Source organism: Podarcis muralis, chromosome 15 (genome assembly GCF_964188315.1).
Source record: "Podarcis muralis chromosome 15, rPodMur119.hap1.1, whole genome shotgun sequence".
Taxonomy (NCBI): Eukaryota; Metazoa; Chordata; class Lepidosauria; order Squamata; family Lacertidae; genus Podarcis; species Podarcis muralis.
In genome coordinates, this window is record NC_135669.1 from 34,315,886 (window position 1) to 34,332,919 (window position 17,034).

The 17,034-nt window shown below is 48.3% G+C and overlaps 1 protein-coding gene across 1 annotated transcript; it reads left to right on the forward strand.

Moving 5' to 3' along the window:
• The first annotated feature begins 2,013 nt into the window (after positions 1-2,013).
• Positions 2,014-13,817, forward strand: RCC1L (RCC1 like). The gene is made up of 11 exons (XM_077919825.1): positions 2,014-2,781; positions 3,285-3,414; positions 4,025-4,153; positions 4,547-4,613; positions 5,786-5,837; positions 6,776-6,860; positions 9,457-9,638; positions 10,580-10,664; positions 11,106-11,279; positions 13,381-13,466; positions 13,809-13,817. Exons 1-11 carry the CDS (start codon positions 2,134-2,136, stop codon positions 13,815-13,817), a joined length of 1,647 nt encoding a protein of 548 aa, XP_077775951.1. The 5' UTR covers positions 2,014-2,133.
• The last annotated feature ends 3,217 nt before the right edge of the window (positions 13,818-17,034 follow it).

The following is a 17,034-nucleotide window of genomic DNA, read 5'->3' on the forward strand; positions in this document are numbered from 1 at the left end:
GATGTGCAGCTTAATATGAAACAAGCTCATCCTCTCTGCCTTGTGTTTCAAGTTGCATCTGCATGGTGTTGAACGTATCAGAGAGTGGGTGGGGATGTTTTTGCTCCATGCCCATGACAGCTGTCTCAAATGTATGCACCTGACTTCACTATGAAGTGAATATGAAGTGTGTGTATAAACAGGCTTGCAGAGGAGCCAGAAGCATTAAGATTCTAGTACAGTGGTACCTCAGGTTACAGACGCTTCAGGTTACAGACGCTTCAGGTTACAGACTCCACTAACCCAGAAATAGTACCTCGGGTTAAGAACTTTGCTTCAGGATGAGACCAGAAATCGTGCGGCGGCAGCAGGAGGCCCCATTAGCTAAAGTGGTGCTTCAGGTTAAGAACAGTTTCGGGTTAAGAACGAACCTCCAGAACGAATTAAGTTCTTAACCCGAGGTACCACTGTACTTTGCAGTGTGGTATCGTGGTTAGAGTGCCGGAGCAGGACCTGGGAGGCCAGGGTTTAGGTCCTGCTTGGCCATGAAGCCTAGTGAGTGATGGGGGGCGGCAGTCACTGCCTCTCAGACAACCTCACAAGGTTGTCATGTGAAAGTTATGGGAAGGAGAATAACTCCACCTTGAGCTCCTTAGAGGAAACGTTAGAATATAAATGTAAATTTGCTCTGCAGTTAGTCCCACTGGGTTCAATGGAGCTTACACAAGTGTACACAAGATTGCAGCCTTAATGGAATAAGAACCTCCAGTTCTTTTCCATGAATAGTTCAAAAGTATTTTTAATGGTTCTTTTTGGTATTTAATTGCATTAAATTTTTTTTATTATACTTTAATAAAGGGAAGCAATGCTCATTGGTGCATGCTAAGAAAAAAAAATATCTCTACTATGGTTGGAGGAGCGAGGTGTGGTCATTGGTATAAATTAAAAAGGTAAAGGTACCCCTGCCCGTACGGGCCAGTCTTGACAGACTCTGGGGTTGTGCGCCCATCTCACTCAAGAGGCCGGAGGCCAGCGCTGTCTGGAGACACTTCCGGGTCACGTGGCCAGCGTGACATCGCTGCTCTGGCGAGCCAGAGCCGCACACGGAAACGCCGTTTACCTTCCCGCTAGTAAGCGGTCCCTATTTATCTACTTTTACCCGGGAGTGCTTTCGAACTGCTAGGTTGGCAGGCGCTGGGACCGAACAACGGGAGCGCACCCCGCCGCGGGGATTTGAACCGCCGACCTTTCGATCGGCAAGCCCTAGGCGCTGAGGCTTTTACCCACAGCGCCACCCGCGTCCCTTCTGGTATAAATTATCCTCACATAAAACAGGCATTGCCTGTTTTAATCAGAACATCTGTTTTGAATGTGGTTTTTTTTTTGTTTGTTTGTTTTAGGAATGCAATTCTATACTAGGTCATTCAGATCCATTGGGCTTACTCCCAGTGCCTTTTTTCGGGGGGGGGGGGGACACAGGGGTATGCATACCCCTAAACATTTTGTGAATCTAAGTTTGGACTCATTGACAGGCAGTATTTCAATATGAAAATGAGAGTACCCCTGAACATTTTTTTTTTTAAAAGCACTGCTTACTCCCATAAAAATGAATGGATTCATTCAGAAACATCAGGCAAGTATGTGCCTCTAGTGTCATGGCTGCCGCCGCCAACTCAGATACGGGAGATTAGTGACATCTCCTTAACTAATGTGAAGCCTGACCGCAGCCTCTAGCCTATCGTGTCATGGCTGCCCTTAGGAAGTGGTCGTTGCGCAGAGCGAAATGAAAGCTGAAAGGCGTGCAGCGCCCTCTAACGAATGGCTAACTAGGTGGAGAGGGCGGGTGAGAAACCGACCTACCTCTCGTATCATGGCTACTATTGGGATGAAGCTTCTGCGGCTGCGCAGAGCGTCCTGTCGCCAGCGCGTTTTACGGACGCTACCTCGGCGCCTGCGCGGACCAGGCACCTGCTTCATTGCCTGCCGTGTCGTGGCCGCGCTTCGACGGAGAGGCGCTGCGCATGCGCAGACCGAGAGCCCGGGTGAAAGGCGAAAGGTGAGCAAGATGGCGCTGCCCATGCTGCAGGTGTTCCTGCGCCTGGACCAGATGCCGTAGACGCGGCGGCGGAGAAAGCGCGGCCTCGCTAGGCAGCGATGGGGCCTCATGGGGGGCTGGTGCAAGTGTGCAAGATTCGGGGCTCCCGTGGGGCTGCTCTGCTGTCTCCAGAGCTCCAGAGGGGGTCACGGGGGGCGCTGCTGGGGCTCCCTCGGGGAATATGGGGCTTTTCCCGGAGAGCTTCTCCGGGGCTGCTTCTGAGGCCCTCAAGTGACGCCCTGGGCCCCCCTTGGACGCCCAAGGAAGGGCTGTTTCTGGGCCTCCCTGGAAATGGATTGGGGTCTCCCTGGGGTCTGGCCTTGTTCTGCAGGAGGGGTCTTTTTCAAGGGCCTCTAACAAGGACGCAGCGCCCCCTCGGTCTCCCCTCTCAAAATCCCCAGAAGGGCTCTCTGTGTAGCCCCTGCAGGGCCTTTCTTGACCTCCCCCCGAGGCTTCCTTCTGAGGGGCTCTCCAGAGGCCTGGCAAAAGCAGCCGGGACGAAGAGCATCAGGGATATCAGAGAAGCTGACGACAATGCCCCCATTTTCCAGTACGTGGGGAAACAAGCCAAAAGGAAAGACCGGGTGTTTGTGTGGGGTTTCTGCTTCTCGGGGGCGTTGGGAATCCCCACCTTTGTCGTGCCTGACCCTGGGTTCAGGAGACGGAGGATCCAGCCCACTCCATATCGCCTAGAGGTGGATGACAAGGTGAGTGGGGGGAAATGAGGAAAATGGCCTCCTTTTTGATTTGGGATGCTCAAGGGGCATTGATGGGCTGGTAAAGCATCTTTTTCTATTGTGCCAACTGCTGCTATGCATCGGGCAGAGCCAAGATTGCTTAGAGTGGTGGCTACAATGGTAAACCAGCAGTGAGCGTTGGAAGATTCAACACCAGCCAAAAGGAAGTTCACTTTCTTTCACTGAGTAGCAGTTGCTGGGAATTCCAGGTGGGGAGAGTGCTCTTGTGCTCAGGTCCTACTTTTGGGCTTCCCATCTGGTTGGCCACTGTAAGAACAGGATGTTGACTAGCTGGGCCACCGGCCTGATCCAGCAGGCCAATTTGTATGTTCTTATGATCAGTTTGGTCTTTGCCAGGAGCAGGAGATCACTTTAGCTTGTGCCCTTTCTTCATTTCTGCAGATCTAGAGATATTGCTGAGTCCTTTGTTTCTTTTATCAATATCAACAACTACTTGTATCTCATTTTGAAAGATTTCCTCTGCTGCCTGTGGCTATGGATTCACCCTTCTATCCTCCAGAACGACCGATGTCACCAAAGTCTGGGGCATGGGCCTCAACAAGGATTCCCAGATTGGGTTTCATCAGAGCAGGAGAGATCGCTGTAAGTCTGTGAAGACTTGGCTGGTTTGAAGCTTTGTATGCCTATGTACCTTTGGTCCTGTTGTTTTTATTTTAGGATAAAATATCCAACATATCTGTTGGGCTTCCTGCATCCTGCCCTTCCAATCCTGATAGGCACCAACCAACCATTAGCATCCCAAACCTTATCCCACAGTTTTAAAGGTTCCATAAGACCTGTTATTGGTTTTGCCACAACAGATTCATAGAATCATAGAGTTGGAATAGACCACAAGAGCCATCGAGTCCAACCCCCTGCCAAGCAGGAAACACCATCAGAGCAATCCTGACATATGGTTGTCAAGCCTCTGCTTAAAGACCTCCAAAGACGGAGACTCCACCACACTCCTTGGCAGCAAATTCCACTGTCAAACAGCTCTTACTGTCAGGAAGTTCTTCCTAATGTTTAGGTGGAATCTTCTTTCTTGTAGTTTGGATCCATTGCTCCGTGTCCGCTACTCTGGAGCAGCAGAAAACAACCTTTCTCCCTCCTCTATTTGACATCCTTTTATTCCATGGCTACCTCTGGAACCAGCACTCATGTTTGTATGCAGTAATACCTGTGCTTTCTTTCATTGTATATTTTATAAAAGCTAAAGGTTACGAATACGTCTTGGAGCCGAGTCCTGTTGCACTGCCCCTGGACAAGCCGCAGCAGACCCGAGTTGTACAGGTTTCCTGTGGGAGAGCACACTCCTTAGTGCTGACAGACTCTGAAGGAGGTATGGTGGAACTCCAATGAGGTTCTAAGGAGGGATGCTGTTTGTAATTAAGTATCTCCCCCAGGTTTTTGATGTGGGGGTGCTTCAAAAACGTGCCCTACATACTCCCACTGCAAAACTATCCTCAATAATAGAAATGATTCTAGAAATGACCACAGTTTAACCACAGTTAGTGGTTCAGGTGACCAGCCTAAAACAGAATTGGAAGCTTCTGATCTCTCTTGTGGCCACACTTGACAAAGGGAGGTAGGAGCGTGTGAGCCCAGTGTGGAGGCTAGACTCATTCTGTACTGCTAAGCCGCTGCTTAGCATTGTGTCCGAATTCAGCCAGTATCTATCCTTGAGGGGTGGTACTTGATATCTGTCTGATGGCATCCTATAACTTTGTTTCAGTCTTCAGCACGGGCAACAATTCCTATGGGCAGTGTGGCCGGAAAGTGGTCGAAGGTGAAATTTACAGGTGAGATGATCTTCTTTGTTCCAAACGTGTCTGTTTCTCCAAATGTATCTCCCAAAGCAGGTTTGTCAAATTCTGAATGAGTTATAGGGTGATTCGGGAAACTCCGTTCTACCAGGTCAGATGATTTCTCCATTGGGGCCAGTATTGCCTGTTCTAATTGGTAGCAGCTCTCCAGGGTCTTGAAGGAAAAAGAGATTGTTCTTTCTTTCTTTTTAATTTTGTCTTTAAAGAATTTTCCAACTTTTTCCATACATACATATTATTATTAAATCTAGCAAGGTAATAATAATAATAATAATAATAATAATAATAATCTGTTAGAGGTAAGAGATTGTTCTAATACTCTGCTTCCTGAGCTCTTGTTAAACTGGATATTCCAGGCATTGAACCCTTCTGCATACAGAGTGTGAGCTCTGCCTCTGAGGCCCAGAATGGTTTAACAATGAATCCCTTTTCCAGGGAAGTCTGGGAATTGTAGCTCTGTGAGGGAAATAAGCAGTCTCCTAACAACTCTCAGAACCCCTAACGAACTACAGCTCCCAGGATGTATAGCACAGATATGGCCTAACAAACTCCCTAACCCAGGAGTTGCTAAGGAGACTGGGCTCCACTTTCCATCAGCCCCACTGGGCAAGATGGAGAGAATGGAACGTCTGAATAACCAGAGGAGGCCCTTCAGCCAAAATAATATTTCCCCACCCAGCATGTTGGTTATATGAATTCTGCCTGAAATTAGGTCAAGCATCCCTGTCCTTGCTTGATGTTCTTATGCTAAAATCTTCATCCTGCCTTATAGGATGCAGATAATAAGAGCCACTTAGAAGAACTGTCCGGGAGAGAGAATGGGAGGTTCATCTTATGCTGTGACACTGGTGTAACATCCCAAAACTTGAGATAGATAGTTTCCTGCCCCCATCTAATCAGTTAATTGAGTAAATCCTCAAGTAAGATGTATTTAATCCCATAACAGCCGCAATTCCAAACCATTGTTAAATTGCAAATAACCCTGTGTGTTTGCCAGAAAGGTGGTGAATTTAGATGTGATTTAATACAAAACGTGGTCAAAATTAATATGGCGTAGACCCTAATTGTGCTTTAAAAATCCCAACCATGCAACTTCTTGGTGGCTTACTTCACTTTCTTTGTTATGATCTCTTCCTGGGCGCATACAGTGAGAGCCAGCTTATTAACCGCCTGCCACAACTTGAAGACAAAGTTGTCCAGGTAAGTAGCCTGTTTGAATTTGTATACTGTTCTTATCACCATCATTATCTGCTGCTTTGCATCTACAGGGAACTCCCCATTTACATGGGGGTTACATTCTGGGCCCCTCGCAGGTAAGTGAAATTATCTAAGTGTCAGCTAGCACCCTCAATTTCATTGTTCCGCAAGGGACAATGACAATAAAGATATCGTAAACGTTATTTAAATTCCCTCTCTGCTGCTCTCTCTTCAATCCAGACCAAAAATCCTGCATCCAAAAATATCCACAACTAGAATTGAAGCTCTGGGGCCAAGGATGCATGGGAAAGCGGGGGCGGCAGCTGCGCTGCCCCGTATGGTAGCTGTTGGGCAGGGCTGCTGAGCAGCATAAACAAAGCCCCACTGCTGTTTTGGTCTTTTCGGGGCTTCCGCCCTCGCTGAGATCCTCTTTGGGCTCTGGGGAAGGTCTCCTCGTGAGCCACAAGGACTCTACAGTTCTCTCCTGACATTTCCGGGTATAAATTGAATTATTATTTCCTGGCGCTGCACATATACATTGTCACGTGTGAGTAGAACACGCATAAGATGAGGTGGGAAGGGATGACTGTGCTTTTGTGTGTAAGTTAGTCCAAGTCAAACCATTCGTCCATCTCAGGACACTGATGGAAGAATAGTTTAACAGTGAATTCCTCTTCCCTCGACAAACACCCTTAACAAACTGCAGTTCCCAGAATTCTACAGAATAAGCCACGAAAGGAGCATGATACTGTTCTAAATGCATAGTGTGGAAGGGCCCTGACCATTGAGAGGAGGAACGGAATATACTCTCCCTGGAACACTAAACAGCAGCCCTCGGCGCTGCAACATTTTGTTGCATGATTCCGCTTGCAGTGTTTTAATTCCGAACAATTAATTTTTTTTGTCCAACTCTTCCCCTGCTGTTTTTTGTGTGCCTATAGGTAGCTTGTGGGCAGGACCACAGCCTCTTCAGGACGGAGAAAGGAGATGTCTATGCCTGTGGGTGGGGAGCGGACGGCCAAACAGGTAGGCTGTCCGAAGGGTCCTGGTGGCAGGATGGGGCATGAACCTAGTTTAGAGAGTTTGTTCTGCTCCCCAAGGCTCCCCAACACTTTCTAGCTCTCGTGGAAGCAGCACAGTTGAGGCAGAAGGATGCTTGTCCATGGAAATTAAGAGCATGGAAATGACTGCCTTCGGGATGGGGAACCTGCGGCTCCCTAGATGTTGTAGGACTACAACTCCCATCAGCCCCAGCCAGCATGGCCAATGGTCAGGGATGATGGGAGCTGGAGTCCAGGGGCTCCTCTGAATTATACCCATTATAATCTGGGGGGACGGGGACACCTGGAACAACTGAGAATGTTCTCGGAGTTTTGTATTCACTAAACCAGAGATCTTCAAACTGTCCCTGGCCCAGCCCTGGGTTTATTTACCTGTATTTGGGTAATGGAGAAGGAGACGGTTCTGACCAGGGCAGGGTAACACAAACCTGGCCTTAACTTCTGTCGTTTCCACGGCACTGCCTAGTCTGCTAATTTCCCCTTGTATAAGGGAAAATTATAAGGCAAGGTTATAAGGCAAGGCAACAGCAATTAAAATGAGAGTTCTGTACAAACTTTGAGTTGAACCATCCTGTCCTGGACAGTTTATTAAGCTGTCCACTGAGACAAACCGCCCCCAATCAATCAAGCAATCTTCAGTGGTCTGTGCAGGGTAGGGAGATGAAAAACCAGGGCACTTAATCCCAGACTGTGTATTCGTAGAATGGATTCCGCAAGTCAGGCACATTTGCATCCAGTCGCTTTCTTCCCCACTGTTTGCCTTCTGGCAAAGGCCTGGGACACAGAAGATCTCCCTCGCCTGCCGATCTACTTCTCCACGCCCTCCCTCTGCTTGAGACTTTGCTGGGCATTGTCCAGAAGTTTAAGAGTCAGGTACAGTGGTGCCCCGCAAGACGAAATTAATTCGTTCCGCAAGTTTTGTCGTCTAGCGAATTTTTCGTCTTGCGAATCACGAAATCCCATAGGAATGCATTGAAAATCAATTAATGCGTTCCTATGGTCAAAAAAAGTCCAAACAAAGCCAAATTTGGTACAACAACAGTTTATTAACTGCTCTTTAAAGTCACACATACTGTAAAGAGCAGTTCAAAAATTGAAGGGAAAATAAATTAACTTTATAAACATGACAGAAAAACATTTAAAAATCAACAAAGTGCACAACCTTGCCCAATGGTCACAGAAAATCACAAAAATTCCCAAAAAACCCCCACAAGCTCCCAGATTCCTGCAGAAACCTCTCCAACTGTTCCCCCAGCCAGCCAGCACTCAGAAATTCAAACTCAGAAAAATTTTCAAAAAAAAACCAACCTGGCCCAATGGTCACAGAAAATCACAAAAATTCCCAAAAAAACCCCCACAAGCTCCCAGATTCCTGCAGAAACCTCTCCAACTGTTCCCCCAGCCAGCCAGCACTCAGAAATTCAAACTCAGAAAAATTTTCAAAAAAAAACAACCTGGCCTAATGGTCACAGAAAATCACAAAAATTCCCCAAAAAACCCCACAAGCTCCCAGATTCCTGCAGAAACCTCTCCAACTGTTCCCCCAGCCACCCAGCCCACAGAAATTCAAATCCAGATTTTTTTTTAAAAAAAACAGCAGAGTGGCCCAATGGTCACAGAAAATCATAAAAATGCAGAAAAAAACACACAAGCTTCCAGATTCTTGCAAACCCCTCCCCAACACCAAGTCCTTGAATTCCAAACACCCCAACCCAAAATCCAACCCCCCCCCAAAAAAGGTTTTAAAAGCTTATCTTACCAAATGGCTGCAAAAGAAGTTTTGGAAAAGCTTCAAAAATCACCAGTCTTTAAAAACCTCAAAAAAGGCTACTATGTACACTGCGTTCTATGAGTTGCTCCTCGAAGTCAAGTCGCAACTGTATTAATGGTGTTAAGAAAAGGGAAACAAACTTGCAAGACGTTTTCGTCTTGCGAAGCAAGCCCATAGGGAAATTCGTCTTGCGGGGCAAATCGCAAACGGAAAAACCTTTCGTCTAGCGAGTTTTTTGTCTTGCGAGGCATTCGTCTTGCGAGGTACCACTGTATCTCCTTTCTGTAGGGACGCGGGTGGCACTGTTGGTTAAACCACAGAGCCTAGGACTTGCCGATCAGAAGATTGGTGGTTCGAATCCCCGTGACGGGGTGAGCTCCCGTTGCTCGGTCCCTGCTCCTGCCAACCTAGCAGTTCGAAAACACACCAAAGTGCAAGTAGATAAATAGGGACCGCTCCGGCGGGAAGGTAAATGGCGTTTCTGTGCGCTGCTCTGGTTCGCCAGAAGTGGCTTAGTCATGCTGGCCACATGACTCGGAAGCTGTACGCCGGCTCCCTCGGCCAGTAAAGCAAGATGAGCGCTGCAACCCCAGAGTCGGTCACGACTGGACCTAATGGTCAGGGGTCCCTTTACCTTTTATCTCCTTTCTGTAGAGCAGGGCTTCCCAAACTTGGGTCTCCAGCTGTTGCCGGACTACAACTCCCATTATCCCTAGCTAGCAGGAACAGTGGTCAGGGATGATGGAAATGGTATAACATATACAAGGGATTTTCTCTGTTTCCACACCAGGCCTCGGTCACTACGACATTGTCAGCACCCCCACGAAGCTTGGTGGAGACATCGCGGGCGTGCGCATTGCTCAGGTTTCTACCTGCGGTGACTGTTGCCTTGCCGTGTCAGAGGACGGCAACATCTTCGGCTGGGGGAACTCAGAATACCTGCAGCTGTCTTTGGTTACCGAGTCGACCCAGGTGAGAACAGTTCAGATGGGGTTTGAGCTCCTGTCTCTTGTGTTTGACAGTAAGCGGGTGAGGATGGGTGTCTCCCGACTGAGATTTTCAGGTGGTGCTGGGGTCCTGCTGGAATGTTGAGGCTGGGGGGGGGGCAATTTTTGGACAGCAACAAGGGTTATGCTTTGGGTCTTGGCCATAGTGGAATTTATATCAGTCCAAGTTCAGGAGAAGCAAATCTATCAGTCTCCGTTTCTTATTTTTTGCGATCATAAATTTAGTTCTCCACATTTCCACATCAGCTTGCATTTTCTTTAAGTCCTCATGAAAATTCACCAGTGTTTTAGAGTGCATTTTTTCTAATATATACATTTTGGGGTACACAGTTTTGCCCTAATATGCACATTTTTGTCATTTCCCTTAATATAGTGCATCTTTAACGTGTTGCCTTGAGCTGATGGGAATTGTAGTCCAGCACTGGAGATCACCAGTCTGAGAGTGACTGGGCTAGAATTAAACTTTAAAAAAGGAGGTATTGAATTCTGGAACTATAAAATTCAGAGTATGGAAGATGGAGGATATTGGTTTTTTAGGCAGACATGCTTTCAATTGCTCTTCTGTTCTCGCATCCTCAAATGTTAGTGTGAAACTCTTGTCACTGAACCAAACTGTGGAAGACTTTTTTTTTAAAGCCAGTGTGGTGTTCTGGTTTTAGTTTTGGGGCTTGGATTCAAATCCCCACTCAGAGGTGTGAAGCTCACTGGGTAACTTTGGGCAGAGTCCCAGTGACCGGCTCAGCCTACCTCACAGGGTTGTTGTGAAGAAACAGGATAGGGAGTGTGTATGTCACCTTGAGGAACTTGGAGGAAAAGCGTGATACACATGTAAAGTATAAATACACACATATATAGATGAAACCAAAACCGTATCTGATCAGTGTCTCAAACTTCCGTGTTGCGTAGGTTAATGTGCCCAGACACCTGCCCTTCAAGGTTGGGAAAGTGAAGGAGGCTGCTTGCGGAGGGACAGTCAACGCTCTCTTAAATGGTATGTCCAACGCTTAAAAAACCTGTGATTTAAAAGATTTGCATGATGCTTCGTGGGAGAAGGCAAGGAGGCCAACAGTAGGTGGCGCCAGAGCTAATGAAAGGAAGAAAATGATTTAGAAGGGGGAATGACTCCTGTATGAGGAAAGGTTGCATCATTTGGTACTTCATAGTTCAGAGAAAAAGGCAAGTAAAAGGTGGCAATGATAGCAGTTTATAAAACTATATGTGTGGCCTGGAGGGAGTGGATGGAAAAAGTTTTTTCTCCTCTCATGAACACTGGAATGCATGGGATAGGGAGGGAATTGTTCAAACATGGGGAGGAGGTGGAACAAGTTGACTCGGTTGGTTAAAGAGTGTTGGGCTAATGGATCTGGTGGACACGGGGCGTTGCAAAGGACTGAGCGTGTTAACATTGAGCCTCTCTTGACCCCCAACCCAGAGGAAGGCCATGTTTTTGTCTGGGGCTATGGGATACTTGGGAAAGGACCGAAGCTGATGGAAACAGGCACTCCTGAAATGATCCCACCCACCCTGTTCGGCCTCTCGGACTTCAACCCGGATGTCCATGTGTCTCGGATCCGCTGTGGACTCAGCCAGTTTGCTGCTGTCACCAGTAAGTGGCTTTCAAAGCATTCCTGGGCATGTGGACTCAGAAGTAAGTCTCAGCGAGGTTTAGTTCAAGGATTTTGCAGTCTTCGGCTGGGGGAATTTTCTGCCCCTGCCTCTTTCAAGTCCGAAGAGGAGTTTTTCTTCCTCCTGTCAGTTTTCTTCCTTCCCACAGTTAATCCAGAGCAATTTTTGTAGTTCACATCTGTTCCCTCTGCCAAGTCCCGTTAAAGGTAAAGGTAAAGGTACCCCTGCCCATACGGGCCAGTCTTGACAGACTCTAGGGTTGTGCGCCCATCTCACTCAAGAGGCCGGGGGCCAGCGCTGTCCGCAGACACTTCCGGGTCACGTGGCCAGCGTGACAAAGCTGCATCTGGCGAGCCAGCGCAGCACACAGAAACGCCGTTTACCTTCCCGCCAGTAAGCGGTCCCTATTTATCTACTTGCACCCGGGGGTGCTTTCGAACTGCTAGGTTGGCAGACGCTGGGATCGAGCAGCGGGAGCGCACCCCGCCGCGGGGATTCGAACCGCCGACCTTTCGATCGGCAAGCCCTAGGCGCTGAGGCTTTTACCCACAGCGCCACCCGCGTCCCTCCGCCAAGTCCCGTTAGTGCTGATTAATTAACACTAGAAATTGTGGACATCCAATGAAGGGGACTGTATGAAGATTCAGAACAGATAAAAGTCCTTCACACAGCACAGAGTTAAACTACGGAACTCCCTCCCACTGGAGGCAGGGATGGCCACCAAACTAGATGTCTTTAAAAGAGGATTGGATATATTCCTGGAGGAGGAGAGGGCTATTGATGGGTACTAGCCATTGTGGTTATGCTCTGCCTCCCCAGTTAGAAGCAGTAATGGAAGGAGGAGAGAGGGCTCTTGTGCTTGAATCCTGCTTGCATGTTTCCCACAGGCTTCTGGTTGGCCACTGTGAGAACAGGATACCGGGTAAGAGGGGCTATTGGCCTGATTCAGCAATGTTTTTATTAGTCAGCCAAGCAAAAGCATTCAGGATTGGAGCTGCCTCGTTATAAGCAGGCTTAAAAGCTGGATGCTTGTCCGTGAGCCCTCTCTGAGCACTTCATTGGCTGAGCTGCTGTGACATCATAGAATGTTCACCAGGATTCCGACTACGGAATGTGTCGGCGATAGAACGTCAGAAAACAGCGCACCACTTGAGAGGGAAGGGGGAAATAGTTAAGCAAGAGGAAAACGTAAGTTTGGGTCTAAAGGCAGGACACGAACAAGGTGGTCAGTGGTCAGAGGCATGGATTCTGGGTCAGTATACAAGCCCAGCTGGTGTGTAGTAGGGATGAAGAATGAGGTAGTGAAAGGGAGAAGGGGGCTAAAGGAAGAGGGTCTGTGTTGGGTTGGTGAAAATCCTGATGGAAGGAGGAGTGGGTTGTATTGGAAATAGTGCTAAGTACCGTACTTTTCCGTGTATAAGGCTAGGTTTTTTCACTCTAATGTTAAAAAATGGGGGTCATCTTATACACGGGGGTCATCTTCCCCCATTTTCATAAATTTGAGTCCCCCCCCCCCCAATAGGGGTCGTGTTGTACATGGGGGCGTGTTATACATGGTAAAAACATGGTAACTCAATTTCACTTGTGCATTGGGACCTGACACCCCCTCTTTCCTGCCCCAGACACAGCCCTCTGGAAAAGATTTGGGGAGGGAGCAGGGCAGGTGGGGAGGAGGCAGGTGCGTGAAGTCATAATGCCAGGACACGATGGTTGGTTATTGCCCAGTTTCTGGTCCTGGGAACAAGGCACTTTTATGGTAATGGAGCCCATTAATGGCCGTGCTGCAATGCCACTTGCAAATGTGGTCCATTTACAATTAAAAACAAAAGAGAGGCAGGCAGACATAATTTTCTGGATTTGCTGTTGGATTTGTGTGTGTTGTTTCCATGGGCTTGGCACCAAATGAATCCTGCAGGGGGCAGCTGCTCAACAAACTGCGCTAGTTAGTTACATAGAGAGAGATTAGCCAAAGTAAGGTTGGTTCTGTCAAAAAAAGCAGCGGCAGCAAAATAATTAGGATAAGCAAACGTCCACCAAGGCCAACTTGGAGTCATCACTTGGTATATTGTGTTGCTTTGCAGACAAAGGAGAGCTCTTCGTATGGGGCAAAAATGTCAGAGGATGTTTGGGGATTGGCAGAATGGAAGACCAGTACTTCCCATGGAGGGTAAGGAAGCTCCTCTCTCTCTCTCTCTCTCTCTCTCTCTCTCTCTCTCTCTCTCTCTCAAAAAAGATTGATCTGCAAGAATTGGGCAGCCATGTTGAGCTAAGGTCCCACGTGTGGCTGAAATTCTTGCGGTTTTCAGGAACCAGTCAGGCATAGGTCAGCATTTTTTTTAAAAAAAACCCACGGTGTCAGTTATTCAAAGAAGCCTAAACAGTGCAGCCTAGTGGTCAGCGCAACTCTTCCCAGTAGGCCTTGCCCCAAGGAGGCAGTTGTGAGGACTGAAGGCCCCCACCTTCCCACTGCTCTCTGTAAGGCTCCCCTCCAGAGTTTCTTTCCCCCAAGCAGTCGTAGACTGCGCCTGTGCACAACCAATCTCTGCTCTGCCCTTTTCATTTCTCTGCATGTTCTGCGAGACCCGGGTGGGAGAGGAGAGTTGGCTGCAGCAGGAGGGGGAGATCCCCTGGCTTCATCAGCAGCCTGCCTCATCTCTGTCTCCTGGCTCCCATCCTTTACGGCCTCCAATTCTGGATTGCTCTCTGCCCCACCGATTATTGCCCTCACCGTGGGCTGCCTGGAGGTCTCCAGTTGGTCACTGTGGGAAATGGGATGCTAGAGTAAGATAGGCCTCTGGCCTGATAGAGCAACACTACAGTGTAGCCAATCAGCGATGGCCATGCAGCAATGTCAGCCTAAGCTTTTCAACAACTACATGCAGCCGCTGGGAGAGATCATCAGGGGGTTTGGGCTGGGTGTTCCATCAGTATGCGGATGATACCCAGCTCTACCTCTCTTTCAAATCGGAACCAGTGAAGGCGGTGAAGGTCCTGTGTGAGTGTTTGGAGGCGGTTGGAGGATGGATGGCGGCTAACAGATTGAGGTTGAATCCTGACAAGACAGAAGTACTGTTTTGGGCGCACAGGAGGCTGGCGGGTGTGGAAGACTCCCTGGTCCTGAATGGGGTAACTGTGCCCCTGAAGAACCAGGTGCGCAGCCTGGGAGTCATTCTGGACTCACAGCTGTCCATGGAGGCACAGGTCAATTCTGTGTCCAGGGCAGCTGTTTATCAGCTCCATCTGGTACGCAGGCTGAGACCCTACCTGCCCGCAGACTGTCTCGCCGGAGTGATGCATGCTCTGGTTATCTCTTGCTTGGACTACTCCAATGCACTCTATGTGGGGCTACCTTTGAAGGTGACCCGGAAACTACAACTAATCCAGAATGCGGCAGCTAGACTGGTGACTGGGAGCAGCCGCCGAGACCATATAACACCGGTCTTGAAAGACCTACACTGGCTCCCAGTACGTTTCTGAGCACAATTCAAAGTGTTGGTGTTGACCTTTAAAGCCCTAAATGGCCTTGGCCCAGTATACCTGAAGGAGCGTCTCCACCTCCATCGTTCTGCCCAGACACTGAGGTCCAGCGCCGAGGGCCTTCTGGCGGTTCCCTCGCTGCGAGAAGCCAAGTTACAGGGCACCAGGCAGAGGGCCTTCTCGGTAGTGGCTCCCACCCTGTGGAACGCCCTCCCACCATATGTCAAAGAGAAAAATAACTACCAAAATTTTAGAAGACATCTGAAGGCAGCCCTGTTTAGGGAAGATTTTAATGTTTAATAGGTTATTGTATTTTAGTGTTTTGTTGGAAGCCGCCCAGAGTGGCTGGGGAAACCCAGCCAGATGGGCGGGGTATAAATAATAAATTATTATTATTATTAAGCCATTTCAGTGTGAGGGCAGGAGGTACTGCCTTCCCTCTAGGTGTTGGAGAGGTGTTGTGCAGGTGAAGACCTGAAAGATCACGAAGAGGGTGCTTTTCAAAAGGGTGGGTATGGAAATGCCTCCCCCCCCCCGCACTGTTTCTCTTTGACTTGGCCTGAATTGGGACAGCTTGAAGAATGTTGGCAATGGACTCTTGGAAGTTCAGAGACATGCATTCCTGCAGGAAGTCTGCTTCTTTCTCTACCAGAATTCATGATGACGAAATCTACAGGGCACCTGCTGCTCCGTCACGTGGCGGCGTTGCCATTCCTGGCCTAGGTTTGAAGGGAAGCAGCAACAGACGGTGTGCATGTGTAGCTGGTTCTCCTCGACCGACATTCCCGCCTCCACCCTCTCTTTCCAAGAAACAGCTCAGGTGGCTGCCAAATCATGCAGCGTTTTGGCATGGAAGGCGGCAAGAGCTGGCTTCCGCTCTGACGGGAGCAGTAACAGAGTTCCTTTTTCATATATCCCAAAATGCGCTGCGAGGCACCTTCCTTCGCTGATGTTTCCTTGTGATGAGACTGGCTTTATCGGTCACAGCTGTGGGCTTATCCACACTTGCCTTCCCTCTGTTGTTTCTAGGCAAGGACCATACTTTAAAAGCTCAATGAGTGAGCATCCCCTTCTTCTTCCACTTTTTTTTTTGCTCTATAGCTTTCCCCACTATGTAAAGTCAAATTGGAGCAAACAGCAGTCCGTGGAAAAACTGAATTGCTGTTTGCTTCGAAGGAGCACTAAAGAGCAGGCTTTTGTGGGGAAAGCTAGGGGGCAAAAAAAAGGGGGGGGGACTGCTTTGATTTAGAGCTTTAAAACACAAGACCCTTTCCTGGAAAGAGCAGGGCAAAAGGTAAGAGCAGATAAGGCCGGAGAGACAGGCAAAGGCCCTGTCTGCTTATCTGCTTCCTCTGTTGCTATGGAACTATACATTTAAAGCAGTGTGATACCACTTCAAGCAATCATGGATCCTGGGAACTGTAGCTTGTTAAGGGTGATGGGAGCTCTTAGCAGAAGCCTGTTCCCTCTGCAGAGCTACAGTTCCTGTAGCGGCTTAACAGCATGCTGTCTTTCTTCCTGGGGGATGCATTCTGTAGCATTCATTGCTTGAAATAATTCTGGTTTCAATTTGCTTTTGTGTTTCCTCTTGCTCTGGGACCTTCCTTCCCCCCATGCAAAGTGACTAGCGAATGTAATAATAATAATAATAATAATAATAATAATAATAATAATAATAATTAATTTTATGTATACCCCGCCCATCTGGCTGGGTTTCCCCAGCCACTCTGGGCGGCTTCCAACAAAACACTAAAATACAATAACCTATTAAATATTAAAAGCTTCCCTAAACAGGGCTACCTTCAGATGTCTTCTAAAAGTTTGGTAGTTATTTTTCTCAGTAATCAGTAGTATAGGGTAAAATAGGGGGTTGCGAATCTTTTGGGGCACTTGGGCATATTTCGGCTCTTGATAGTGTGCCATCTGCACTGTTGCAAAGTAACTGCCATGGGAGAGGGGTCGCCTATTCACACGTTGCCATGAAAGAACTGTTTCGCAGAATGCAACCTCTGTGTCTCTGTCGCAGGATGCAATATCCCTCTCTGTCACAAACACACACACACAGTGCTGTCCCCCACAGACTTCTCCCTGCCTTTTAAAAACCATTCTGGTTTCCCAATTGGGTCCTCATGTGTCACCGTCAAATGCAAAGAGCCGAGAGAATGGAAGTGTGATTGATGGGAGCTGTTGTGCAAAGCAACCAGAGGGCACCAGGTTGGCAAAGCTGGCCGAGGTGCCCTTCCCATGTTGCAGCGCTT

Excerpts from the sequence above, each read along its gene's own strand:
- RCC1L (XM_077919825.1), top strand. The coding sequence starts at position 2,134 with ATGGGGCCTCATGGGGGGCTGGTGCAAGTGTGCAAGATTCGGGGCTCC. Across the intron at positions 6,861-9,456 it reads GGGAGCGGACGGCCAAACAG|GCCTCGGTCACTACGACATT; the intron begins GTAGGCTGTCCG and ends TTTCCACACCAG. Across the intron at positions 10,665-11,105 it reads AGTCAACGCTCTCTTAAATG|AGGAAGGCCATGTTTTTGTC; the intron begins GTATGTCCAACG and ends CCCCCAACCCAG.